General features: G+C 46.6%; 1 protein-coding gene across 1 annotated transcript; it reads right to left on the minus strand.

Moving 5' to 3' along the window:
* Positions 1-1,138: 1,138 nt before the first annotated feature.
* On the minus strand, positions 1,139-27,866 carry LHFPL4 (LHFPL tetraspan subfamily member 4). Its single transcript, XM_061195576.1, has 3 exons — positions 27,461-27,866; positions 4,680-4,916; positions 1,139-1,302 (listed from the first exon to the last, which is right to left on the minus strand). Exons 1-3 carry the CDS (start codon positions 27,864-27,866, stop codon positions 1,202-1,204), a joined length of 744 nt encoding a protein of 247 aa, XP_061051559.1. The 3' UTR covers positions 1,139-1,201.
* Between the last annotated feature and the right edge of the window lie 44 nt (positions 27,867-27,910).

Consider the following 27,910-nt stretch of genomic DNA (forward strand, 5'->3'; position numbering starts at 1 on the left):
GAGAAGACTCTTCATCTGCCCCCCACACACCTACACGCGCGCGCGCACGCGCACACACACACACACACACACACACACACTCATGCCTCGGCTCCAAGCGTGCCCACCGGGTTGCAGACCCTGGGCAAACCGCAAGGCGAGAGGTGGGCAGGGAGGAGGAAGAGGTGGGGAGAGGGTTACGAGGCCTGGGGATGGGGACAGGGGGTACCCTGTTCAGAGGTGACCTGCAAGTTCAAGTTATGCAGAAAAGTATCAAAGAGGCAAGACAGTCTCTGCCCTTGGCAGAAGCGGGTGGGGGGACAGCACGAGAAGGGGCAGAGGGGCGACGCATCCCCTAATTCCCTACTCGTGGGCGCCTCTCCCCAACCCTGACAACAGGGCCAAGAAGTCTATGCTGTACAAAACAGGCCGGGGTCAAGGGTCCAGTCACTGGTGAGCCATCCGAGCAGGGAGGAGGCCAGGCCAGCCCCAGAGCTACTTCCAGCCCCAGCTGCAGAGGCCAACCGCCATCAAGACAGGAGTCCAAGCGCTGCCTCCAGAGCCTGCCTGTCTTGGCTCAGAGTCCGCGTGGACAGGGCCCCAGCCAGCATCTGACCAGAAGGCCCTGTGCTTTCTCCCTCGGTGCAGCTCAGACTCCTTTGGGAGAGCTGGGACCAGGCTGGAGCAGGAGCAGAGAGGCCCCAGGGAGGCCGGTGGTGCCTGGAGCTCTGTGACGAGATGATGGAACCATCATCGGCCAAACAAAAAAGATAGGAAAGAGTCCAGTCTGCTGCCCTGGAGCAGTGTCTTGGATACGTTTCTGCAGGAGGCGGGGACCAGAGGAGGCGAGGATAGAGCCAGGCAGCAGCCCTCCAGACTGAGGGAGCCTGGTGGGGGAGCCACGGCATCTCCTTCCCCTGAAGACTCTGCAGGGCCCTGGCCAGGCTGGAGGGGAAGAGGAGGCCAGGGACTGGGGGCCGTCTCCCTTAGGTCAGTTGAGGGAGATGCAGACCCAGACCCTCCCAGGCTCTGCAGGGCCTCTCCCCTCCCTCAGGCTGCATCCCAGCCCCAGCCTCTCTTCAAAGCCCGGAGTTCGCAGGCAGGTAGCAGGTGAGGTCAGTCCAAGATCGGGGTCTTCCCTCAGAACGTGAATGGAGGGATGAGAGGGCAGGAGACAGGACAAGCTGAGGGCAGGTCAATTCCTGGGCTGTGATCCCGGCCTTCAGGGTCCCTGTGAGTGAGCGACGGGACAGGGGAGGACTCCCCATCCAGAGACATCACCCCCTGGCCGCAACACAGAGCTTACTGTAGAGCCCACAAAATCTAAGAGAGAGAGAGAATTGGAGAAAGTCAGAGGCCGCCCGGCACTGGGGCTCCGTCAGCCACTCCTCAGGGCAAAGCTGGGCAGAGGGGTGGGCTGCCCAGGTTCTGAAATGCAGCCAGCCCTGACTAGCTGGAAGGCCTTGAGCCAGCCATTCGACCTCTCTGAGCCCCACTTTCCTCATCTGTAAAATGAACATAATAGCCTACTTCTTCACAGAGTGATTCTGAGGGGTTAAAAAGATGTAAATAATGCCAGCCGAGGGCTTTGCACAGTGTCTGGCACATAGTAAATAGTGGAAATGACAACAACGTATAGCTTACTTTTCTTCCAGAGGTCTTTGGCTCAGAACTGAATGGTGAGGCTCACTCACCTTGAGCTCCCAGTGAGGGAAGGCAATCCCCAGATGCTGAAGGAAGGCAAACTGGGGCTCCCTTATGTCACTTTTAACACTGAGCTGTTAGGGCGCTTTGGGGAGGAAGGAGAGGACGCTGAGTGGGCCAGCCTCACACCAGTCACAACCCCAAACCTCTTCGGAAAGGCCACGTGGCTGTCTTAGTCTTGCACTTCTGAAAGCTGCCACCAGAGGGCAGGCTCCGACCTCACACCAAGACCATAGCAACCACCAGGTGCCAGTGTCTCCAGGGACAGAAGCCTCAGAGAAGGACAGCTTAGCAGCCCAGGAGGGCCCTGAAAAGGGGATTGGCAGCAGGGAAGAGTCTGGCCTTTGGACTTGGACCTCAAATCCTGGCTCCACCACTTAGGTAACCTTGGGCAAGTTACTGGACCTCTCCAGACCTCGGCTTTCTCATTTATAAAATGGTGGTCATGATGCCTGCCTGATGGGGAGCTGTGAGGAGTGACAGCTTTCACTGAGCATTCACCACTGCCCCGTTATAGGCACAATCTTTCTTCCTTGCAGGACAGCCCTGTTAGGTGGTACCATTCTCACCACCCTCATTTTTTTTTTTTCCCTTTATTTTTCTTCCAGTTTTATTGAGATATAATTGACATACAGTACTACAGAAGTTGGAGGTGTAGAGCAGAATGACTTGACTTACATTTTGTGAAAGTATTAGCAAACAATTTTTTTCTAATTTAATAAACACTTTATATAGCAGTTGGTAACCTCCATTTAAAACATGTTAAATTTACCAAACATAACATTACCTGAAATGGGCTGTGAAACCCTCAATATTATTTGGTGCTCTGAAACTTTTTACATAAACCACAGTTGGGAGAGTGCTGATTCATGAGACAAATTCTGCTCTTTTCTTCTTTCTCTTACTCCACTGTCACCTCCAAGACATGTTAGACTGGAGGCTGAGCCCTCCCTGCCATGGGGAGGCAGAGGAGGAGGCCTCATGGAGAACATGGATTGGGACAAGGGTCGGCAATAGATGCCTCTAAGATGTGAAACACCTGACTTGGATTAGGAGGCTTCTCAGGAGGATGAAATGAAAGGGTTGTTCTGAAGCTGGAGCGCCTCTCCCCATCCCTTGTCCCATCTTATGAAGACAGTTCTGAGGGGTTGTTCTGGAATGTGCATAGATGGTGGGGACTGGGGGACAGTGCAGGCCTGGACTGGGCTCAGGTGGGGTGAGTCAGGTAGAGTCTGGGTGTCAGTGCTTAGCACTGGGTCAGGTGTCCTTCCGGTCATCTGGTGTGCCTGTTTGTATCCAAGTCCAGTTGTACTGGGAAGAGGATGGAGACTATGGACCACTCCATAGATCAGGTCTCTGAATATCCTCGGGGGATAAGAAGGACCTGAGTCTTACTTTTTTTTCTTTTCACCACCCTCATTTTAGGTAGTGCAGGAAACTGAGGCTCAAAGAGGTGAATTCATTTCTTAGCTCAACCTGCTTCCAACACAGACAACCTGCCTTCACAGTCCAAGGGTATTCACACCACAATACTAGAGTAACTCCTGCCAAATGAGATAATAACCCTCACTATCATTATCCCCATTTTACAGATAAGAGGCTCCAAGAGATGAATGTAATTAAAGGAAAGTGATGAACATACACCCAGCACACGCTAAGAGCTCAAGGAAGGGTGAGACTACGAAATCCGATTTCCCATGGCAGAACACGGGCACCCAGACAGACGGGGTGTCTCCCCTTTCTCTAGGGGCAGCATGGGCCCCTGGGTCAGAGGACTGACCTTCCTTTAGAGAGCAATCTGGAATTATCATTACAATTGTGAGTGTGCAATTCCACTTCTGGAAAGACACCAAGAAAACAGAAGGCAAAGACAAAGATGGTCATTGTAGCATTGCCAGTAATAGTAAAAACCTGGGAACCTCCCTAAGAGCCCCTACAAGGAGAACAGTTAAGAAACTATAATTCCTTCGTCTTATGTAATGCTAGGCATTGGATAAAAAGGACAAGATCGTTCTCCACAAAATGATAAAGATCTTTAAGATGTGCTCTAGAGTTGAGCACAAAAAGCAATCTGAGGAGGGATTCGTTTTGGACGATGCCTCTCCTATATTAGCACATAACACTACCATATATTTCACAAAGGGACATACGTAGATACATAGATAAGCATCTGATAACAGTGGTTATCCCTGAGACTCTGACCTTAGGTGTCAATTTTTTCTTTATTGTATACTAATGTTACCTGATACATACGAAAGTTTATGTGTACTATACTAGGTATAAAGCATACTGCACCAAACATCTGTGGGCTCACCACGCAAGTACTTAACTCGCCAATAGTTTGTACACACCCACCTGTCCCCCACCTCATGTCCTTGCTTCCCTGCTTCCATCCCAGCTACAGAGAACCACCATGATACCTTTTGTATTGATCATTTCTTTGCTTTTTTAAAAAACACGCACTATTACCATATATATATATATATATTTAAACTGTATTTAGCATAGTGTTACTTAGTTTGTTAACTCAAAAAAATTATCTCACTGTCATCTTCTGGCATTCTATTTTTTCCCCTCTCTCTCAATATTATGTTTCCAGGATGTATCCATTCATTCCGTTACATATAACACGTTCATTCATTTCCACAGTTGTAAACAATTCTGTGATGTGAATGTATCACCATATATTTATCCATCCTCCTGTCAATGGCCATTTAGGTGGTTTTTAGTGTTTGCTATTTTGAAACTGCGGCCAAGAGCACTCATGTACATTTCTCCTGGGTTTACACTCATGGGAGGGTTTGCTGGGTCAGGCGTGCAAATGTTCGGATTTGAGGGATAACCTCCAACTGTCTCCCAGGCAGTCGGCCTCTCTGTAAGGTTTCCAACTTGTGCTTCACTTGACTTTGAAGGTGCCCCGCCTGGCGGGGCTGGCCTCGCCCACCTCCGCACCCCGCGACCGCCAGCCGCCCACCCGGAAGCGCGCGCCCGCTCACCTTTGTTCTCCTGCTTGAGCTCCTCCTGCAGCAGGTCCGTTTGCCGGTTGCCCAGCACGAAGGCAAGGAAGGAGAGGATGAGGGCATTGAGGATGCCGATGATGGCCAGGATGTACGCCCAGCGCACCGAACAGTCCCCCAGGGAGTACTTCCCGGTCTTGGCCCCGCACATGTCCCGGATCGTCTCGGCGTCCCAGCCGTCGGGGAAGATCATGCAGCCCAGCACAAGGCACAGAGCTGAGGGGGCGCCAGGCCGAGCCCACCGCCAGGGTCAGGAAGGAAGAGAGAAGGGGAAGATTACTTCCCAGAGCCTGAGGACCACCAGGAGGCCCCCTGAGGCTGGGCCCCGCTCCCCCGAACCGCCCATCAACCCAAGAGCTTGTGAACCACCTCCTGTGGATCCAGAAACTCTAAACCCTGGGAGGGCCTCATGCCATGGGGAGCAGAAACTTTCCAAAACACAATGCCATCGCCTGCCCCCATCAAATCAACTCCTCCTCCGGGAAGCCTTCCTGGAAATAGGAGAAAATAGCAAACCAGGGTCACCTCCTTCAGCTCCCTTCAGCATCTTGGCCATGCTTACCCTCTCCCATCCTCACCATTCTTTATTGTTTATTTTTGTCATTTACTCAACAAATTTTTATTGAGAGCCATTTTCCGGGCTCAGTAGGCCACCTCCAGCTGTGACCTTCCCCTCCTGGCAGTGAGAGTTTTTGACTATGTCTACTGGCTTTATTTTGCCCTTTTTAGTACCTGACAGTCTGCCAGCGACTGGGTTACTGTGTCTGAGACCTGAGGTCACCACAAGGCTCAGGTTGGGGCAGAGGGGCCCTTGACCCCCCGGCAGGCCCACAGGTGCTTAACCTGGGTTTTAGATGACAGTGATGACAAAGTGGGAGTGGCAGTCAGTTCTGCCCACTGTCTAGGAGGCACATCTCGTTGCCAGGGTGGGGAGGGGGACACCTGGCTTTGCCATCTCTTTCCCTCATCTACCGTACGAGGAAGTGCTCCCCACGGCACAGACTTTTCCCTGCCTTGAGTTCTGCCTCCTCTGGCCTCACCCCGACCTTCTAACAGGACAGTCCTTCCGCACTCCCCTAGGGTGCGCTCCTTATACTGACACAGGGCGCCCCTGACAGCACTGTGATCTCACACACACAACACACACACACACACACACACACACACACACGTTGGAGCAGGCCTTCCTCCCCTCTCCAACGCGCTCGCCTTCTCCAAGACAATTCCTAGGTCAAGTGAAAGACACCTCTAATAAATGGCTGGGGAAAAGAGCTCGTGGCAAAGGAAATGGCAAATGCAAAAAAGCCCTGAGGCAAGAATGAGCTTGGTGAGTTAAAGAATTCAACAAGTTTGCAGATGCCCTTTAGATACCCAAATGGAGAAGGAAACTCAGGGAGAAATCAGGGCTGGAGATATAAATGTGGGCGCTGTGGGCATGTAAATCCCTGGGACTGGACGTTATGGAAACTGAAGAGAAGGCCCAGGACGGAGCCCAGGGGCACTCTAGCAATTATGGGGTGGGAAGAGAGGAGGAGCCTACGGAGAGGGCTTGACCCAGCCACCTTCCCATATTTCCCTAACACTTTTCAGGACCCTCCAAGACCCTGGAGAGCGGAGGAGGGTCAAATGCCAGGGATGGAGGAGTGGGAGACGAGGCGCCTAAGTCCTTCACATCCGCAGGGTCCTTTGAGGGGTCGGAGCGGGGGGCTGCACTCCCACCTCCCCGTCCTCAGCCCTGAATCTCCAGCTTGAGGCAGGGGTGAGGAAAGAGCCTGGGAGGGGCAAAACCCACCCAGTCCCTCCTTCTCCTCTCCCGGGTACAGTGTTTCCTCTCCTGCCCAGAGCATCCCCATCACCATGGAAACCGCGGCAGTATCCTGCAGGTGGTCCTCCTCCCTCTGCAAGCTCAGCGTTCAAAGAGGTTTTCTCCCGGGGCTCTGCGCCTGCACGTTCTCTCTGTCTCGCTGCCTCATCACTTACGTGTCTCTCTAGTCGTGTGTCTCCATTCCTTTCTCTTCTCCACCCTTTTCATCTTTTTTTGCCTCTCTCTTCACACCCCTCCCCCTCTCTCTCCACACCCCTCCCCCTCTCTCTCCACACCCCTCCCCCTCTCTCTCCACACCCTTCCCCCTCTCTCTCCAGCTAGTCTATACAGTGCTCAATCCTCAGTCTTGACCCTCCCTCTTCCCTTTTCTCCTTAGATCTCAGCATTTGACATTCATTCAACACCCCTCCTCTTCTCTCTGCCTTTTCTTGCTTCTCTTCCTTCTCTTTATCTATCCCCTCGCCCTTTCCTCTCTCTGCCTCTCCCTTCATATATTCCACAAATAAATTCTGAGTGTCTTCTATGTGTCAGGCACTGTGCAGGGTGCTGGGGACACTGCCAGTCATGGTTTCTTGTCCTCAGGAGCGGAGGTGTGTGGAGATGAATCAAATCAAATCAACACAGAAATAGAATATTTATACATGTCAGGGAGCAACGGGAAGGAGACCCAGGATGACAGGGCACTCAGAGAAGGCGTGGGGGGGCGTGTGGGACCTCTCTCTCCATCTCTCACTCACTCTCTCTGCCTCCTTTACTCTGCAGTGTTTTAGGTGGTGGCTATGGGGCCCCAGAGGCTGCTCTGGGAACGACAAACACCCAGAAGTAAAGCAAGTGGAGAAAAGCCAGACAGGTTTCCTGAGACCTGGGGCAGGAGAGGAAGAGACCTCTAGGGACAGCATAGACCAGGTAGGTGATCAAGAGGCTCAACGATCAGGAGGTGGAATAACTAGAGACAAGGCAGCCTTCAGCATCCCCATGTGCTGGATGAGGAAACCATGGCTGAGGTCTTTGGAGTCCAAGTTCAAGTCTCTTTTGGAAATAATGAGCTGGCTGAAGAGCCACCTGCTATAAGGCATAGATACAGGTGCAGGGTGCAGGGTGGGGTAACTGGGGTGCATTGTGGGATGTACAGCATCACCCCTGGCCTCTACCCACCGCCCATAGTCATAGTAATAAAAAAAAAAAAAAAGTCTCAAGACACTGTCAAATGTCCCCTTGGGGGCAAAGTTGTCCCTGGTTGAGAACCGCTGGTCTAGGGGAAGGGGCCCTCGGATGGGGCACCGATATCCAGTCACCCTAGAGTCAACTGACTTCCCAAGCAGCCAGGAGGTGTTGGACAAATTTAAGATTAATAATATTACTGTTATTAATAATATGATAACGATAACAAATAGTATTGGGTGCTTAACTATGTGCCAGGGTGCGAAGCTCCTAACATGCATGATCTCATTTAATCCTATAACAAATCTGAGGCTCGGAGGAACTAAGTAGTATCGTATCCATGTCACACAGCTAGTAAGTGGCGGGCTCTGTATTCAAACCCAGACAGGTCTTTACTTAATGTTTCTCTCTGAATAGACTCACTGTTTTTTTGGCCGTGCCACGCGGCTTGTGGGATCTTAGTTCCCCAACCAACCAGGGACTGAACCCAGGCCCTCAGCAGTAAAAGCTCCGAGTCCCAACCACTGGACCACCAGGGAATTCCATAGACTCACTTTTTAACTGAGAGGCATTTACTTTAAAAGTAAGCTTTATATCACTATCAAAGAAAAGGAAACCAGGATCATTGACCATAGATAGAAGGCAACTATAAACATAAGTATAGTAAAACCAAAACATTGTTCTTAGGTTCTAGCTGGATACTTTTACCTTCAAATGATCTGAGCCACCTCAGAGCACCTTAAAAAGGAAGGAAATTCTGACACATGCTACAACGTGGAGGAATCTTGAGGACGTTATGCTAAATTATATGAGCCAGTCACAAAAGGTCAAATATTGTATGATTCCACTTATATGAGGAAGCAAGAGCAGTCAGATTCCTAGAGGCGGAAAGCAGAATACTGGTTGTCAGGGGCTGGGGGCGGGGCATGGGGAGTTAGTGTTTAATGGGGACAGAGTTCTGCATGTGAAGAGTCGTGAGGACAGATGGTGAGGGTGGTTGCACGACAGTGTGAATGTTCTTAATGGCACAGAACTGGACATCTAAGAATGGGTAAAATGGTAAACTTTACGTTATGTGTATTTTACCAAAAAAAAAAAAAAAAAGAGAGAGAAAGAGGAAGGAAGGGAGTGAGGGAGGAAAGGGAACACAGAAAATGACACGACGTATTTTCCTCATGGATGTGTATGTAAATGCACACAAAAAAATCAGGAAAAATAGAAATTAAGTTTATAACAATGGTGGCCTCTGGGCAGGGAGCGGGTGGGGACTTTAGCCTGTTTGTAATGCTTCAGCTTTTCACGGAGTGAATGTATTCATGTATTACTCATAAAATTAAAAAAACATAATTTAAAATATTGGTTTTTCAAAGAATACACATATATACATACGTAAGCTTGCATGTCTATAAACATTTCTGGAAGAATACAGAAGCAACTTAATGATGGGAACCTCTGAAACACTGCCTGGGGTGGAAGAGGAAAGGAGGGAGACACTTGCTTTTTATTCTCTGCCCTACTGTACTGTTGGAAAGTGTTTAACATTTGCATATATTACTTTTATGATAAAAATGATATTATTATGTCCAGTCCTTTGCCACCTATGTCTGGCCATGAAATCCTCTTACACTTTTAAAATATAATTAACCAACTAAAGGAAAGTTAAAAGGAAAAACAATACTTGAGTTTGGGGAATGAACCCAGGATGAGACTAAAAAAGTGATGAAGTTAAGAGAAAATGTACAATATACGTGGGTGTTTGTTTCCTTTAAAGCTTGTGGTGTAAATGTGCCTTTATGTAAAGCTTTTTAATTATGCATTTTATGCTTAGCTATTTTAATAGAGTTTTATTATGATACCATTACACTATCCTCAAGGGACATAGACTGAGCCGATCACTCCTAAAGGGAGAGCTTTGTTTATGCTCAGCTGTCCCCTCCATGCCTGATGCACCCCAGCTGCTACCCATTACTAGGGGGTCAGATTGGATGTCCCCCAGGGCTTTCTGTCCCTGAGCAGACACCAAAGAGGCTCGATATAGACTGAACTGTGTCCCCACAGAAGTCATATTTTGAAGCCGTAACCTCCAGTGTGAGAGTATTTGTGGGAGGGGCCTTGGGAAGGTAATTAGGGTTAGATGAGGTCATGAGAGTGGGGCCCCATGATGGGATTAGTGCCCTTATAAGGAGAGATACCAGAGAGCTTGCTCTCTCCCTGCACCTGCCACCTGAGGACACAGCAAGACCGTCTGCAAGCCAAGAAGAGGACTCTCAACAGAACCAGACCATGCTGGTCTGGAATTCTAGGTCTTGGAATTCTAGTTTCCTGAACTATGAGAAAATAAATGTAAGCCACCCAGTCTATGGTATTTTGTTATGGCAGCTACGTGCAACAACTTAGATGCCTCTTAGAGTCATAACATTGGGGAAAACTGTGATTCCATTTATATAACATACACTGATAACCCTGGTTACTTCTAAGGAGGGGACTGAGGAGCCAAGGACAGGACAGGACGGACACCTTGCACTGCTAACCTGCTACACCTTTTGAATTCAGGACCACGTGAATAAGTTACCTACTGAAACCTTAAGGTATGTGGGAGTTGACCACTAATAAGTGACTATTGCCAGAGATTTTTTCACTCACTTGGAATGAAATAATTAAAGCAACAAAGAATCGCAATGCACAAGCCAAATGGAACTCACAGAAATAATGAATTAATCACAAAAAAAAATAACTGAAAATCTCTAGACCCCTTTTGACTGAGCTTGCCAATTTCTAGGAATTTATTCTAAGGAAATGCTCAAGGATCTGCTCTAAGATTTAGCTATGAGGATGTCTATCACATCTGTATTTGCAAGAAAGAGAAGAAGGAAGAGAGGAGGAAAACAAGGGAGGAGGAGAGGGAGAAATAATAAAAGAAGGAAGGAAAGAAAGAAGCAACTAATTATCTAACAACACGGGAATATTCTTTCATACCATGGAATACTACTCCCCTATTAAACTATACTGAGGAAGATTTAATGATACAGAAAATACTTATGATATGTTAGATTTCAAAAGGATGTGAAAAATAATGTACAATATAATTTCATTTTGGGAAGAAATACTTACATAGTTATAGCAAATAGTTATATAAAATTTACCACATCAGGTACTATGCTATGTATTTTACACACATTACTTCATTTAATCCCCACAACACTCTGTGGAGTAGGTACTATTATTATCTTCTTTTTACAGTTGAGGACACAGAGGCACAGAGAGGTCATCCAAGTTATCCAAGGTCACACAGCTGGTAAGTTACAGAACCAGGATTTGGACCCAGACAGTCTGGCTCCAGAGCCTGCTCATAACCAGTACTCTATACTGTTATGACTGCAGACCAACAGTTAAGTTGACTGTTTCTGGGAGAGTGAGATTATGTGTGTAATCTTGGTCATCTATATTCTCCAATTTTTGTACAAAGAACAATGATAATTTTACAAAGCTGTAAAAGTCCTAGAAAGGTGAGATATACAGAGAAGCAGTATAGCACAGAATGCACGGATGGCTGCTCGTATCCTGTATCTTCTATGAGTCCCTTCCTCACATTTAGGAAGGTTTTTCTAGAAAGAACCAGGCTGATTTGGGGGCTGAGAGAAGCCCGGAGAAGGACCTGTGTCGGCACCGTGACCACAGCTTTCCAAGGGAGAGCCTCCCCAGGCCCGGTGCACTAGGGGGCTGTAGGGAGACACCCCACACACACACACCCTAAGAAGGAGGTTGTCCTCACGTCCCTCGCGCCAGCTCTGTCCTGCCCCCCAGGGCAGGGGCTTATCGTACAAGGGAGACCAGACCTCTCCTAACAGTCAACCCCACCCGCTGGATTTGAAGATCCAGGCCCAATCTTAGTGCTTCCATCAGCTGGGGAGCTCGGAGGGGACGGGACTCTCGTGCCTGGGCTCCCTACACCCCATCCAGCACCCAGATTACGGGGACACCCTGACTCCTCCATTTCCCTCACCCCCAATCCAGTCCACCTGCAAGGCCGACTGGCTTGACCTCCAAAAAATATCTCGGACTGACCTCTTTTCTCCATCTCCACTGCCACCATCTGTCCAAGCTGCCATGATCTCCCTCCTGGAAGACCGCAGTGGCCTCCTAACTAGTTTCTCTGCTCTCATCCTTGCCCCATCATCTGTTCTCCACTCAGCATCCAGAGTGAGCTGTCAAAAGCAGATGGTGCCACTCCCCTGCTCCACACCCTTCAAAAGCTTCCCACTACGCTCAGGATAAACCCTGATGCCCGGTCCTGGCCTGTGTGACCCACAGGCTCACTCCACTTTCCCCCAAGCCATTCGGCCTCTCGATCCGTACACTCCAGCCACCCTGGGCCTCCCTTCTAACCCTAACCCTAACAACATTTCTAGTTCAGCCCCCCTGGAGGGCTTGGCACTCACTGTTCCCTCTCCCTGGGACACTTCCTCCAAGCCATTCAGTCCCCGGCTGGTGGTTCCTGATCTTGAGGAGACTACTGTTTAGTAGGGGGACTGTTAGGAACACACATAATTGTATCTGTTGTCACAGATGCTGTTATGGAGAGATGGGACACCCATCGTTTTGTGTGGTAATTATTTGGGAACAGTACTTACTCCACCACCCCTGGGCCCAGCCTGCATGGAGCCCACACACAGCCTCCTGACAACCTTTGAATCCGCTGCATCCCCCGCTACCCTGGCTCGGCTCTGCCACACTCATCTCAAGGGCTCGGTCAGAAACCTCCCGCCGCTCTCCCCGCATCCTGTCTCACTCCTCCAGTCTGGCCCAGGCCCATCCAGGTGGCTCCATCCCTTCCCCGTCCCTCTGGCTCCTCCAGGCAGCCGTCCTTTCTCGAGGCTGTTCTTCTCAGTTTCTCTGTTGCTAATTTGAGCAGCTGCTCTGGCGCCTCTCTCCAAGCCGCCTTTTCTGGCTCCTCCTCCACCTGCATCTTAAAGGTTGGTGTTTCGAGGCTGTCTCCTCTTTTCCCTCTACACGCTCTCCCCGGGCAATTTCACCCACACTCAGACTGACATCTAACATCTCCAGCTGAGACCTCTTTCCTCCGTTCGAGGCCAGAATAGCCAACAGCTGGTCAGAGCCCTCCCCCCTGTGGGTCTCATAGGGACCGCAAATTCAGCGTTTCCCAGACTGAGCGGATCTCCCTGCTGTGTCCTTTGGGAATGTCATTCCAAGACCAAATCATTCAAGGAGAGGACCTTGGGTCATCTGCAAGGCCTGCCTGTCCTCACCCCGCCCCACACACACACACCTCCTGGGCGCCTAAATAGATCTCCAGTTTTCTCCTCCTCCCGTCCCCCCGGCCTCAGCCCCTCTCACCTGGACCACTGCCACTGCTTTCCCCCCAGGCTCCTGGTCTCCCATCAGGCCTCCATCAGTCCCTTCCCTGCAGCAACTGCCCAAGTCATCTTTCTTTTCTTTTTTTTAAATTTATTTATTTTTGGCTGCACTGGGTCTTCGTTGCTGCTCGCAGGCTTTCTCTAGTTGCGGCGAGCGGGGGCTACTCTTCGTTGCGGTGCGCGGGCTTCTCGTTGCGGTGGCTTCTCTTGTTGCAGAGCACGGGCTCTAGGCATGCGGGCTTCAGTAGTTGTGGCACGTGGGCTCAGTAGTTGCGGCTCGCGGGCTCTAGAGCGCAGGCTCAGTAGTTGTGGCACATGGGCTTAGTTGCTCCGTGGCATGTAGGATCGTCCCAGACCAGGGCTCCAACCCGTGTCCCCTGCATTGGCAGGCGGATTCTTAACCACTGGAACACCAGGGAAGTCCCCAGGTCATCTTTCTAAACCCACATCTGGCCCTGGTCATTCCCATGCCTACAAGTAATTGCCCATAACCTAAGAATAAGACCCGAAACTTCAAGGCCCAACTTTCAGAGCTCCCCTGCTTTTCCAGGTGTATTTCCCAGTTCTCCCCACTTTTCAACCTTTCCTCCCTGGTTGTAGCACAGACCATGGAATGTTGGAACCAAAGGGTTATGACGAAAGTCACACGACAGCTAATAACAATTGCTATTTGGCAAATTGGGTTTCCTTTGTGCCAGGGTGTGTACACACATTCTCAATCAATCCTTTAACAGCCCCATGAGCTAGTTACTAACTATTATAGTCCCCATTTTATAGAGGAGGAAACTTAGAGTCAGAAATTGTATAACCTTCCAAAGGACACTTAGTTGGTAATGCCACACTCAGGATTCAAATTTAGGTTGGCTGACTGATGAATATGCTGCCTCCAAAGGAGCGGGTGGTGGAGCTAGGACTTAAATCAGAGCTTATCATTCAGGGACTTCCCTGGCGGTCCAGTGGTTAAGACTCCACATTCCCAATGCAGGGAGCACAGGTTCGATCCCTAGTCAGGGAACTAAGATCCCATATGCCGCACTGCACGGCCAAAAAAAAAAAAAAAAGAGCTCATCATTCATTCATTCAATAGACACTTATTAAGCACCTACTATGTGCCAGCCCAGACTCCTGATCCAGGGCTCTCCTTATGCCATTAAATGGCTCTGAGATAAAAGGTTGATAATGATGAATAACATGAAATGGAATGAAAAGAATAAGACAAAAATAAGAGGCTGTCAGAATAAGAATAGTTCAGCCCTCATCCTCTTGACACCTCCAGCCCATCCTCTCTACCAACAATCAGATCTATGATTCCCCCCCTGCTCAAAACATTCCAAGGCCGTTCTAGGTATTATACTACACTCAGGAGCCATATAGGAGGGAACTGATAATTTGCTTGTGTTGAGAAAAAACAAATTTCACCATGGGGAAAACATCCATAGACAAAGTCAAAAGATAAGCTGGGAGACAATATTTGTAACATATCACAAAGAGCTAACTTTTTTAATTTATAAAGAGTTCTTACAAATCAAAGAGGAAAAATACCATTAGCTTGGTAGAAAAATATTTCTGAACTGACAGTTTACAGAAAACATACAGGTACACCTTGGAGATATTGCGGGTGCAGTTCCAGACCTCCACAATAAAGCAAATATCACAATAAAGCGAGTCACACAAATTTTTTTTTGGTTTCCCAGTGCATATAAAAGTTATGTTTACACTATACTGTAGTCTATTAAGTGTGCAATAGCATTATGTCTAAAAAAATGTACAAACTTAATTTTGAAATACTTTATAGCTAAAAAAATGCCAAAACAATCACAAAGATCACTGATCACAGATCACCCATAACAAATATAACAATGAAAAAGTACGAAATATTGTGAGAATTACCAAAAGGTGACACAGAGACACAAAGGGTAGCAAATGCTATTTGGAAAAATGGCACCGATAGACTTGCTCAACACAGGGTTGCCACAAACCTTCAATTTGTTTAAAAAAAAAAAAAAGGCAATATCTGTGAGGTGTACTAAAGTGAATTGCAATAAAATGAGGTCGGCCTGTATATATAAAAGATGCTCGACCTCATTCATAAAAGAAAGACAAATTACTACCATAAGAGAGTACTTTTTGCCCATCAGTTTGGCAAAAATAAAATATTTGATAACACAGTTGGCAAGAATGTGAGGAAACAGGTACCCTCATACATTGTTGCTGGAAGTGTAACTTTGAGTAACTTGCACGGAGGAGACTATGACTGAATCTGTCAAAACTGTAAACGTGGGCTTCCCTGGTGGCGCAGTGGTTGAGAATCTGCCTGCCAATGCAGGGGACACGGGTTCGAGCCCTGGTCTGGGAAGATCCCACATGCCGCGGAGCAACTAGGCCCGTGAGCCACAATTACTGAGCCCGCGCGTCTGGAGCCTGTACTCCGCAACAAGAGAGGCCGCGATAATGAGAGGCCTGCGCACCGCGATGAAGAATGGCCCCCACTTGCCGCAACTAGAGAAAGCCCTCGCACAGAAACGAAGACCCAACACAGCCATAAATAAATAAATAAACCCAAAGTTTAAAAAGATAAAAACAAAACTGTAAACGTAAAGACCATTTAATCCAGCAATTCCACTCTAGGTCTTTATTTTATCCTTATACTTACATATGTATCAAATTATTTATAGACAACGTTATCCACTGAAATACTGTGATAGCAAGATATTGTAAATAACTTAAATATTGATTACGTAAAAGATGACACATCCACACAAAAGTATATTATGCAGCTCTTAAGAAAAAAGCAGCTCTCTGTACACTGATCTGGAACAATCTCCAAGATGTGTTGTTGAATTTAAAAAGCAAGACAAACCAAGTGTTTAGTATGCTACCATTTGTGGTGGTTTATAAATATGTCCACAACTTTTTAAATATACTTCCTTTCGAGAGGAGGAGCTGAATTCTCCTCCCCTTGAATGTGGGCTGGATTTAGTAACTCACTTCTAACAATAGAGTGTGGCAGAAGTGGTCTGTGATATCTGAGATTAGAACATAAAAGGCATTTGCTACGACCAAGGAGGCAAGAATGTGCAATGGAGAAAAGACAGTCTCTTCAGCAAGGGGTGCTGGGAAAGCTGGACCACTGCATGTAAGTTAATGACATTAGAACACTCCCTCACAGCATACACAAAAATAAACTCAAAATGGCTTAAAGACCTATATATAAGACACGACACCATAAAACTCTTAGAAGAGAACATAGGCAAAAGGTTCTCTGACATAAATCATAGCAATATTTTCTTAGATCAGTCTCCCAAGGCAAAAGAAACCATCAACAGAATGAAAAGACAACCTACAGAATGGGAGAAAATATTTGCAAACCATGTAACTAATGAGGGGTTAATATCCATAATATGTAAACAGCTCATACAACTCAATAGCAAAGGAACCAAATAATCCAATTTTAAAATGGGCGGAATACCTAAATAGACATTTCTCTGAAAAAAGACATACAGATGGCCAATAGGCACGTGAAAAGATGCTCAACATCACTAATTATTAGAGAAGTGCAAATCAAAACTACAATGAGGTACCACCTCACACTGGTCAGAACGGCCATCATTAAAAAGTCCACAAATAACGTATGCTGGAGAGGGTGTGGAGAAATTTGTAGGAGCCCTCCTACACTGTTGGTGGGAATGTAAATTGTTGCAGCCACTATGGAGAACAGTACAGAGGTTCCTTAAAAAAGAAAAAATAGAGCCACCGTATGATCCAGCAATTCCACTCCTGGGCTTATATCCAGAAAAGATGAAAAAGATGTGGTATATATATACAATGGAATATTACTCAGCCATAAAAAAGAATGAAATATTGCCATTTGCAGCAACATGGATGGACCTAGAGAATATCATACAAAGTGAAGGAAGTCAGACAGAGAAAGACAAATATTATATGATATCACTTACATGTGGAATCTAAAAATAATACAAATGAATCTATATACAAAACAGAAACAGACTCACAACTAGAAAACCAATTTATGGTTACCAAAGGGGAAAGGGAGGGGGGGAGAGGGATAAATTAGGAGTATGGGATTAACAGATACAAACTACTACAATACATAAAATAGATAAGCAACAAGGATTTACTGTATAACACAGGAAACTATATTCAATATCTTGTAATAACCTATAATGGAAAATAATCTGAGAAATATATGTATATAATTCAATCATTTTGTTGTACATATGAAACTAACACAATATTGTAAATCAACTATACTTCAATTTAAAAAAAAAAAAAGGCAGTGGGATGGCCAAAACAATCGTGAAAAAGAACAAAGTTGTAGGACTCACACTTCCTGATTTGAAAACTCACTACAAAGCAACAGTAATCAAGACAGACTGTTACTGGCATAAGGATAGACACACAGATCAATGGAACAGAAGTGAGAGTCCAGAAATTAACCCATGGTCAACTGATTTTTGGCAAGGGTGCCAAGACCATTCAGTTGAGAAAGAACACTGTTTTCAATAAACAGTGTGGGGACAACTGGAGAGCCACATTCAAAAGAATGAAGTTGAACCCTTACTTTATACCATATACAAAAATTAACTCAAATGGATGAGAGCCCTAAGTGTAAAAACTAAAACTATAAAACCCTTAGAAGAAAACAGAGGTAAATTTTTGTAACCTTGGGTTTGGCAATGGATTCTTAGAAGTGACATCAAAAGCACAAGCAACAACAACAACAACAAAAAGATAAACTGGACTTTGTATAAATTAAAAACTTTTGTGCTTCAAAGAACACCATCAAGAAAGTGAAAAGACAGCCACAGAATGGAAGAAAATATTTCCAAATCATATATCTGATGAGGGACTTATAACAAGAGTATAAAGAACTCTTACAACTCAATAGTAAAAAGAAAAATAACCCAATTTTTAAATGGGCAAAGGGGAAGGGAATGAGGGGAGGAAAGAAATAGGTGAGAGAGATTAAAAGGTACAAACTTCCAGTTGCAAAATAAATGAGGCATGGTTATGAAATGTACAGTGTAGGGAGTATAGTCAATAAATATATATTATGTTTACATGGTAACATACAGTAACTAGACTCATCCTGGTGATCATTTTGAAATATATAGAAATATCAAATCCCTATGTTGTATGATAGGAACTAACATAGTGTTGTAGGTCAATTATACTTCAAAAAAAAAAAAACACAGAAAAAGAGAACAGACTTGTGGCTACCAGAGGTGGGGGTGGGGGGAGAGGCAACTGGATGAAGGTGGTCAAAAGGTACAAACTTCCAGTTATAAGGTAAATAAGTGCTAGGGATGTCACGTACAGCATGAAAAATATAATTACCACCGCTGTATGTTAAATATGAAAGCTGTTAAGAGAGTAAATCCTGAGAGTTCTCATCACACACAAAAATTTTCTATTTCTTTAATTTTGTATCTATATGAGATGATGGATGTTCACTAAGCCAAATTATGCTGTACACCTGAAACTTATACAGTGCTGTATGTCAACTGTATCTCAATAAAACTGGAAGAAAAAAAATGGGCAAAGGATCTGAATAGGTGTTTCTCCAAAGAAGGTATATAAATGGCCAACAAGCGCATGAAAAGATGCTTAACACCACTAATCATTAGGGAAATGGAAATCAAAACCACGAGTTACCAGTTCACACCCAGTAGGATGGCTGTAATCCAAAAGTCAGATAATAACATAAGTGTTGATGAGGATATGACTAAGCACCTTCACACACTGCTGGTGGGAAAGTAAAATGGTACTGCCACTTTGGAATATAACCTGGCAGTTCTTCAAAACGTTAGAGTTGCCACCTGAGCCAGCAATTAGACTCTCAGGAATATATCCAAGGGAAATGAAAACATGTGTCCACACAAAAACTTGTACACAAGTGTTCATAGCAACATTATTCATAACAGCCAAAAGGTGGAGACAATCCAAATGTCCATCAGCTGATGACTGGATAAACAAAATGTGGCATATCCATACAATGGAATATTATTCAGCTATAAAAAGGAATGAAGTATTGACCCATGCTGCAACATGAATGAACCTTGAAAACATTATGCTAAGTGAAAGACGCCAATCACAAAGACCACGTATTATATGATTCCATTTATATAAAATGTCCAGAACAGGCTTAATAGACAGAAAGTAGATTAATGGCTGCTTAGAGGATGGAGAAGATGGGCATGGTAGGCTTAAGGGGAGATAGCTAAAGGATAGATATAAGGCGTCTTGAGGTTATGTGAATATCTTAAAATTGATTGTGGTAATGGTTACACAACTCTGTAAATATACGAAAAACCACTGAATTGTACACTTTATATGTGTGAATTGTGTGGCATATGATTTAAATCTCAATAAAGCTATTACCAAAGAAGGGGGGGTGGGCATCATACCTTCTTATTTCTCTCTCTCAGAGCACTCATTCTGAGGGCTCCTCCAGCCGACCCCAGCTAAGGTCTTGGGTGCAACTTCATGAGGCACCTCAAGCCAGAACTACCCATCTAAGCACTCCCAAATTCCTGTGACTCACAGAAACAGGGATAATAAGTGCTTGTTGCTTTCAGCCACTAAGTTTTGGGGTAATTTGCTATGCAGCAATAGATAACTAATATACCATTTATTTTTTAAAAATATAGTTTGCATTTGCTTGTATATTTATGGGATTTCTTGGAAAGGATACTCAAGAAATGGTAAAAGTGGTTGCCCCTGGAGGAGATTTCTGGGAGGATCACTGAGAAATGAGAGCAGGGAGGAGACTTACATCTGATTAAACACCATTTCATCTTTTGAATTTTGTTTCACGTGCATGTATTAACTTTTCCGAAAAGTAAATGAAAGTCTGGAAAAATTTTTAAAGATTAAAAAAAAAAGTCAACAACTATCTGCTGCTTATAGATAAAGTCTAAACTCCTGACCATGGCTTAGAAGGCATCCGCACTCCAGCCCCCGTCCACCTTCCCAGTCTCAGCTCTCACCTCCCCTTGTGCTAACTGTTTGTGGTGCCCAAAACACACCAGGCTATTTCCCTCCTCCACACCTTCAATCATACTGTCTCTTCTGCCTGGTTCGCCTTCTCATCCTTTAAGACTCAGCTCAAATGCTGTTACTTTTTTGGAAGACTTCTCTGGCTGTCCTTAATGTGTCAGAAGTGTGTGCCCCCAAGATACCCTTGCATGATTCAATCATTTCATGTGTCATCCCATAGTGTGATGATCCAATTTCTTTCCTGCCTCTCCCATTAGACTATGAGCTTCCTGGGAGCGAGGACTCTTACTCAGGATTCCCTGAGCCTAGCATAGCCTGACACACAGAGGAGGCTGTCAGTAAAGGACTGATGTGAGAAAGAAAGGAAGGGAATAGGGAGAGAAGGAGCAAAGCAAAAAATGAAAGAAGGGAGGGAGGGAAGGAAGGAAGGGAGAATTGGGGGAGCAAGAAAATGAGGGAGGGAACAAGAGTGGGAGGAAAGAAATTCCCCCAATGTGCTCAGCAGTATCATCACATACAACAAAGACTCACTGGATGAATAAAATCCCAAACCAAATCTGAAACATAACCCAAGGAAGCGGGGAGGGATGTGGATGCATATTCTAAGCTGTAGTGACACTGCTACTCCTACCTCAGAGAACCCTGATGATTTAGGACACACATCTGGAAGGCTGGAAGATGCTCATCTCTGGCTCACCAACCAGCCCCTGCTGCCACCTCCACCATCAGTCTCCCCAGCTCCCACTCCATCTCACACGTGCTGTTTGCCACAGTGATTCTAGCACTGGGCAGCGCCTGACACATAGTAGGCTGTCGACACTGAATAAATGTGGTCAGAATCACCTCCCTTCTGTGGATAGAGGAGTCTCACTTTGTGAGCATGGACTTGTCTCTTCTCTGGGACTCAGTTTTTTCATCTGTACAATGAGGGAGTTGAGCCAGCTGATTGGTAAGACCCTTCCCAGCTGACAGTCTATGACTTCTTAAGGCCTTTGATCATCTCAGCAAGTCCAAAGTCTTTCACCTGAATAGCAAGGACCCCTCACAAGCTGCTCTTCACTCAGACTACGTCACAAGAATAACAGTGACCATTTACTGATTGTTCACTGTATACCAGGAACCACACTCAGCATTTCAGCCCCATGGTTTCATTTCTTTCTTTCCATGACCTCTGAAGTAGGTACAATAACCACCTCCAGTTTACAGATAAGGGAACTGAGGCTCAGAGAGGAAACCCACTTATCCAAGGGACACAGCTGGGAAGTAGCAAAGCAGGAATTCTAAGTCCTCCACCACTTCCCCACACTGCCCCCTCGGACCCTCGACCAGGCTTCCAGTCTGAGTCTCTACTCCAGCCAGCAACCTCCCTATGGCTAACCTCACTCAGCCCACAGGTAAACAATGAGTACATACACCTGACAGTTGTAACTTGTAATCTGTGTATTCACGTCCTGTGCTCCAATTCAGGGGTAAAAACAGGTTCTGGATCTATTTAGACTCACGTGAAGTTTCAGCTCCTCCTTTCACTAGATGTGTGACCTTTGGGCAAGTCATTTTAACGATGAACAGTAAATGACATAACGAATGTGAAAGTGTCTAGCACCCCAAAGATGGGAAAGACCAGGTAAAGAGTAGCAGAGATATCCTGAGAAGCCTTGAAAAACTGACCCCGGGACTTCCCTGGTGGCGCAGTGGTTAAGAATCCGCCTGCCAATGCAGGGGACACGGGTTCGAGCCCTGGTCCAGGAAGATCCCACATGCCGCGGAGCAACTAAGCCCATGCGCCATAACTACTGAGCCCGCATGCCACAACTACTGAAGCCTGTGCGCCTAGAGCCCGTGCTCCACAACAAGAGAAGCCACCGCAATGTGAAGCCCGCGCACCGCAACGAAGAGTAGCCCCCGCTCGCCACAGCTAGCGGAAGCCCACACACAGCGACAAAGACCAAACACAGCCAAAAATAAATAAATCAATTAATTTTTTTAAAAAAGAAAAGCTGACCCCTAACTCCACAAAGAGCCACCTGAGTCTCCCAGCCTCTCTACTTAGCATTCGACTCTTCTGGCAAATTCATCCTGTCTCTATTCCCATCCTGAATGTTCCTTTATAAATCCTTCATAAATCCTTGGGCTTTCTAGTTAGACAGACTGAGTTACAATTCTGGCTCCACCACTTACCCCTGTATGACCTTGGACAAATGACTCTTTCCTTTCAGAGGCTCAATGTTCTCATCTATGAAATATTCATAGTGGTACCTACCCCATAGGATTGTTGTGAGGATTCAATGACAGTATGCATGTAAATGTTTAGCATATGGTCAAGCATATAGTAAAGGCTCAGAAAATGTTAACTATTTTTTCCTGATTATTAACAGTGGTAGTAGCTTCGAACTGCCTGCTGATTAAATCCAAATTTTTTGACCCAGTGCTCAGAGCCTGGCACACTGTAGCCCCGTCATTCCTTCCTGGCCTCTTTCACTGCTGCTCCCCTACATGGATGCCACACTCAAGCCAGATGTGGCTTTCTCCCCTCTGTGTCTCTCCCTCCATAATCTTCCTCTCCATTCAGAATGCTCTCTCACAGCTCACACCTGTCCACACCCAGCCCCACTCAAGCTTCACCTCCCAGCTAAGGCGGTATCCTCCTCAATTGCCCTGGGCTTGCACAGCACCTAAAGCTGAGCACGTTATCAGTGCTCAGACTGTCCAGGATGAGGCCTCTGTCTGCACTTGTCTAACCCACAGTAGCCCTCTTCCAGTGGTCACACCTGATTCCCCTTTGTGGGAATTTATCTTTCTCCCCTATCAGTTCACGTGTCCCAGGAATGGGTATGTGGCCGAGACCTTACACAAAGTCACACTGATTAAGAGGTAGACACTTGACCAAAGCTAGACAATCAGAATCAGCCCTGGAACTTTTGCTGGAACCATTGAATAAAAGCTGTTTTTTTTCCCCACAGGCATTGCTAGCTGAAGCAATGTAAATTCAGAGCTGCTGGTAGCCTTACTTATCACCTTCAAGAGAGAAGTGAACTTAAAAGTGAGCCAACACAGAGGAACCAGGAAATGGAGATTGACTGACTTTTTTTTTTAATATTTATTTATTTATTTGGCTGCACTGGCACTCGGGATATTCGTTGCTGCATGCAAACTCTTAGATGCAGCATGTGGGATCTAGTTACCCGACCAGGGATCAAACCCAGGCCCCCTGCATACGGTGTGCGAAGTCTTAGCCACTGGACCACCAGGGAAGTCCCAAGAGATTGACTTTTTTTTGGAGTATAATTGCTTTACAATGTTGTGTTAGTTTCTGCTGTATAACAAAGTGAATCAGCTATATGTATACATATATCCCTATATCCCCTCCCTCTTGCATCTCCCTCCCACCCTCCCTATCCCACCCCTCCAGGTGGTCACACAGCACCGAGCTGATCTCCCTGTGCAATACAGCTGCTTCCCACTAGCTATCTATTTTACATTTGGTAGTGTATGTATGTCCATGCTACTGAGAGACTGATTTTTAATGACGTTATTTGAGCACCTGGATCCATCCGTGCCTGAAGCCAGTACTCCTGACTTTTAATGTATGTGAGCCAAAAACACTACCTTCTTTACCTTATTTTAATTTACTTAAGTCAGCTTGAGTTGGGTTTCTGTCATTTTTCACTGAAAGATTGCTGACCAATATAGCGATTCAGCTAGGTGGTAAGCTTCCTGAGAGCAGGGATTGCCCACATGCTGTGTGGCACGGCCAAAAAAACAGTGTGAGTAAACGTTCACTTGAACAAGAACCATACAACAGGCATTCTCTTTTTTTTTTTTCTGTCTGCACTGCATGGCATGCAGGATCTTAGTTCCCCAACCAGGGATCAAACCTGTGCCCCCTACAGTGGAAGCGCAGAGTCTTAACCACTGGACCACCAGGGAAGTCCCTCTAATTCTTATCTGATACAAACAAGGCCCTCTGCTTCTCTGCAGTTTCTCTGAGGATGACTGATTTCTCACTTTCTGAGTGGAATGATCTTGGTGAAAGAGTTATTCTAGGAACCCCACAGGCCTGAAAGAGATACTTTAAATCTACTAATCTGACTGATTAGTTCCCCACTGTACAGATGAGAAAACTGAGATTTAAGCTAAAAAGTGGTTGCTTAACACTACATGGTGAGTCACAGGCAGAATTAACTAAGACAACCCTCCCCCACCAGCGCAATCCCATGACTTGTAGTCTAGTGCTCTGGCCTCTGTCCCTTTTTTTTTAAATAAATTTATTTATTTTTATTTATTTATTTTTGGCTGCGTTGGATCTTTGTTGCTGCGCTTGGACTTTCTCTAGTTGCGGGGAGCAGGGGCTACTCTTCATTGCGGTGTGCAGGCTTCTTATTGAAGTGGCTTCTCTTGTTGCGAAGCACAGGCTCCAAGCGCGCAGGCTTCAGTAGTTGTGGCACGTGGGCTCAGTAGTTGTGGCGCACGGGTTTAGTTGCTCCGCGGCATGTGGGATCTTCCCGGACCAGGGCTCAAACCCGTGTCCCCTGCATTGGCAGGCGGATTCTTAACCACTGCGCCACCAGGGAAGTCCCTGACCTCTGCCCTTTATTAAGCAAAGTAAGTCAGTCACTTACCCAGAGCTCAGAAATCTCTAAGTAAAATACAATGAACTGCTCAACTCTGATAATTGCCCTCAGAGGTGGGGCGAAACACAAGGGAAGGAGCGCTGGACCAGGAGTCATGACTAGTTTACTCTATTACTGGCTGTGTGACTTTGGGTAAGACCTTCACGTCTCTAGGCTCAGTTTCCTCTCTCTATAATGGGGGTGGAGGAAGGCAGGGTTTGAAGGAGCTGATTTCTAAGATCCCTGAAATTCTATATTTACATGGGGGTTGTTGGATAGTTCATCAAATCCCCAAGATTAAACCTACATGGATTACAGAGAATTGGATGGATTACAGAGAATTGGAAGGCCAAGAGGTCAGCAACCCATCTGCAGACTACAAATTAAGGTTCAGGAAATGGGAGTTCCAGCTGAGCATATATTCCTTCCAGCTCGCCTTTTAAGAGTAGAATGGAAATCACCTTCTGGGTACTGATAAATATGGAGATACGTCCCACATCCTACAATTCTCCTTTCTCACTTTCTCTAAAATCTTAAAAGACCTCCATCTAAGTCAGTTGGAGCAAGCCCACTAGAATGTCCACACTGAATAAATGCTGCCTTCTGCAAGACAGTCCTTTTGGGAGTTTGAACAATTCTTCCAACGGGCCAGAAATTCCTCCCAGCATTTGTAACAGTCCTCTTGGGGAAGCAAACCAGCCTCATGATTTTGCCTTGGCTTTCATCTCAAGTGACAATTCTCAATTTGATCACCCATTGTGTTTTCTTTTTTTTTAATTTTTTAAATTAATTTATTTATTTGGTTGTGCTGGGTCTTAGTTGCGGCAGGCGGGCTCCTTAGTTGCGGCTGGTGCGCTGCTTAGTTGTAGCATGCGAACTCTTAGTTGCGGCACGCATGTGGGATCTAGTTCCCTGACCAGGGATTGAACCCGGGTCCCTTGCATCAGGAACGCGGAGTCTTAATCACTGTGCCACCAGGGAACTCCCATCCATTGTGTTTTCTACACTTGGCCATTTCCAAAAATCATAGTCCTCCTTTAAAAAATGGAGGTTTGGGACTTCCCTGGTGGCACAGTGGTTAAGAATACGCCTGCCAATACAGGGGACACGGGTTCGATCCCTGGTCCAGGAAGATCTCACATGCCACAGAGCAACTAAGCCTGTGCGCCACAACTACTGAGCCTGCACTCTAGAGCCCGCGAGCCACAACTACTGAGCCCGCATGCCACAACTACTGAAGCCCACGCGCCTAGAGCCCGTGCTCCACAACGAGAGAAGCCACCGCAATGAGAAGCCCGTGCACCGCAACGAAGAGTAGCCCCCGCTCACCACACCTAGAGAAAGCCCGTGCGCAGCAACGAAGACCCAATGCAGCCAAAAATAAATAATTTAATTTAAAAAAAAAAATAGAGGTTCCCCCTCAAGGACGATGTTCAAGAGTATACACCCCACAATCCAAAGACAGTTTCCTACAATGTTTTGAGGAGTGGAACCATCAGCAAGTGACAGAACAGCTTCTTCAGGAGGTCTCTTTTGAAGGGGCTGACACTTGTTGAATATCCTGAGGTGCTTATTTTTAAAAACCATCTCTGCTGCATGATCATCACATTTTCCCTTCTCTTTCTCAACCCTGGAAGGCTCTAAACTTTTTCCTTCACCAGCCTTCATCGGCCCTCCTCCTCCATCCCTGCCATCCCCTGGCCCAACTGTCCTCAGCCCAACTCTCTTCCCTGCCTGCAATTAGGCAAATGCCCAAGTTGCTGAATCTTCAAAATCTGTCTTCGATTGAAAGGTAGGCAGTGATGGGGGACTCTAATGGATCCTGGAAAACTGTCTCAGCAGTTCTTACTCCCAAAAGGCCCTTCTCTGGTTTTTAGGGCAAGGTGTCTGTCTTAGCCAAACGTTTCAGAGGGTCCCAGAGACTCATTCCAACTAGGCATGGCACCAGAACCCTTCCTGCCTTGGTGGGGGTGGGAGGCTGGAGATCTGCTCTCCAGAGGCCCATGTTGCCAGGTGTTGTCAACCACCTACACTTCAAACATTGGACAGATACTGCAGACAGCCTTGTCTTACCACCACCCTCCATCTTTTCCCAACTTTATAGTTTATAAATTACTCTTTCATGAGTTCTTGGACTCTTCTCCACTGTTTTACAGATGAGGAAACTGAGCCTCAGAGAAGTAAAGTGAAACATCCAAATTGATAACGTTAGCAAGTTAAAGGTCACTGTCAGACCTCTTGATTCCCCATCTCATTTTTTTGTTTGTTTTTAATTTTTTAGGCCGCGCTGTGTGGCATGCGGGATCTTAGTTCCCCTACCAGGGATCAAACCCGTGCCCCCTGCATTGGGAGCGCAGAATCTTAACCACTGGACCACCAGGGAAGCCCCTCATGCTTTTTTCAATGCAACAGAAATTGCTCACACCTAGAGTAACTACTCATTCAGATAGTTATTTCCCCTAAGAGCCAAGGGTCTCTTTCTCAGAGACCCTCAGAAACTCAGACATAATGCTCACCCACCAATAAACGCAATCTGCCCACATCCAAGCACACAGACCTACAGACCCAGTTCTAAGGCTCTGCCCTCTGCCCCAAGGTGTCTCTCTCATAGAATCCCCTCCCCAGTGGCTGCTTAGAGTCAGCGAAGGAGGTGTGTCTTTAGACAGAGGAGCAGAATCTGTCTCTGACTCCTCCAAGAAGGGGTCCTGGAAGGAAGAAGCCCCTTCCTCAGCGTCTGTTCTAGGAGTCCCACCCCCGCCCCTCCCCTACCTGCCAAGAGCTGCATCCAGGCGCAGATCTTGTAGACCGTGGCCGTGTTGCAGAAGAAGAAAAGAGCAAAGCAGGTGATGCAGCCGAGGATCAGCACCATGGAGAGCAGCACGAAGAAGGCGGCCGCCTTGAAGGCGCCGGACGGGATAGTGCTGAAGTCGGTGAACGAGCCGCGGCAGGTGAGCTCGCGGCCCGCCAGCCCGCTGCCCACACAGTAGTGGAAGAGGCCGAAGTAGCCAGGCTTGGGGGTGCTCACGCTGTCGCCCACCCAGTAGGGCTGAATGAAGACCACCACGTTGATGATGGCGAAGCAGATGGTGAAGATGGCCCATAGCACACCGATGGCCCGCGAATTCCGCATGTAGTGCTCGTGGTAGAGCTTGGAGGCCTCCTGCGAGGGCAGCATGGTGCCCGGGGGCGGGGCCGGCGGCGGCTTGCGGGGGCCGCCGG

Source organism: Eubalaena glacialis, chromosome 7, assembly GCF_028564815.1.
Source record: "Eubalaena glacialis isolate mEubGla1 chromosome 7, mEubGla1.1.hap2.+ XY, whole genome shotgun sequence".
Lineage (NCBI taxonomy): Eukaryota > Metazoa > Chordata > Mammalia > Artiodactyla > Balaenidae > Eubalaena > Eubalaena glacialis.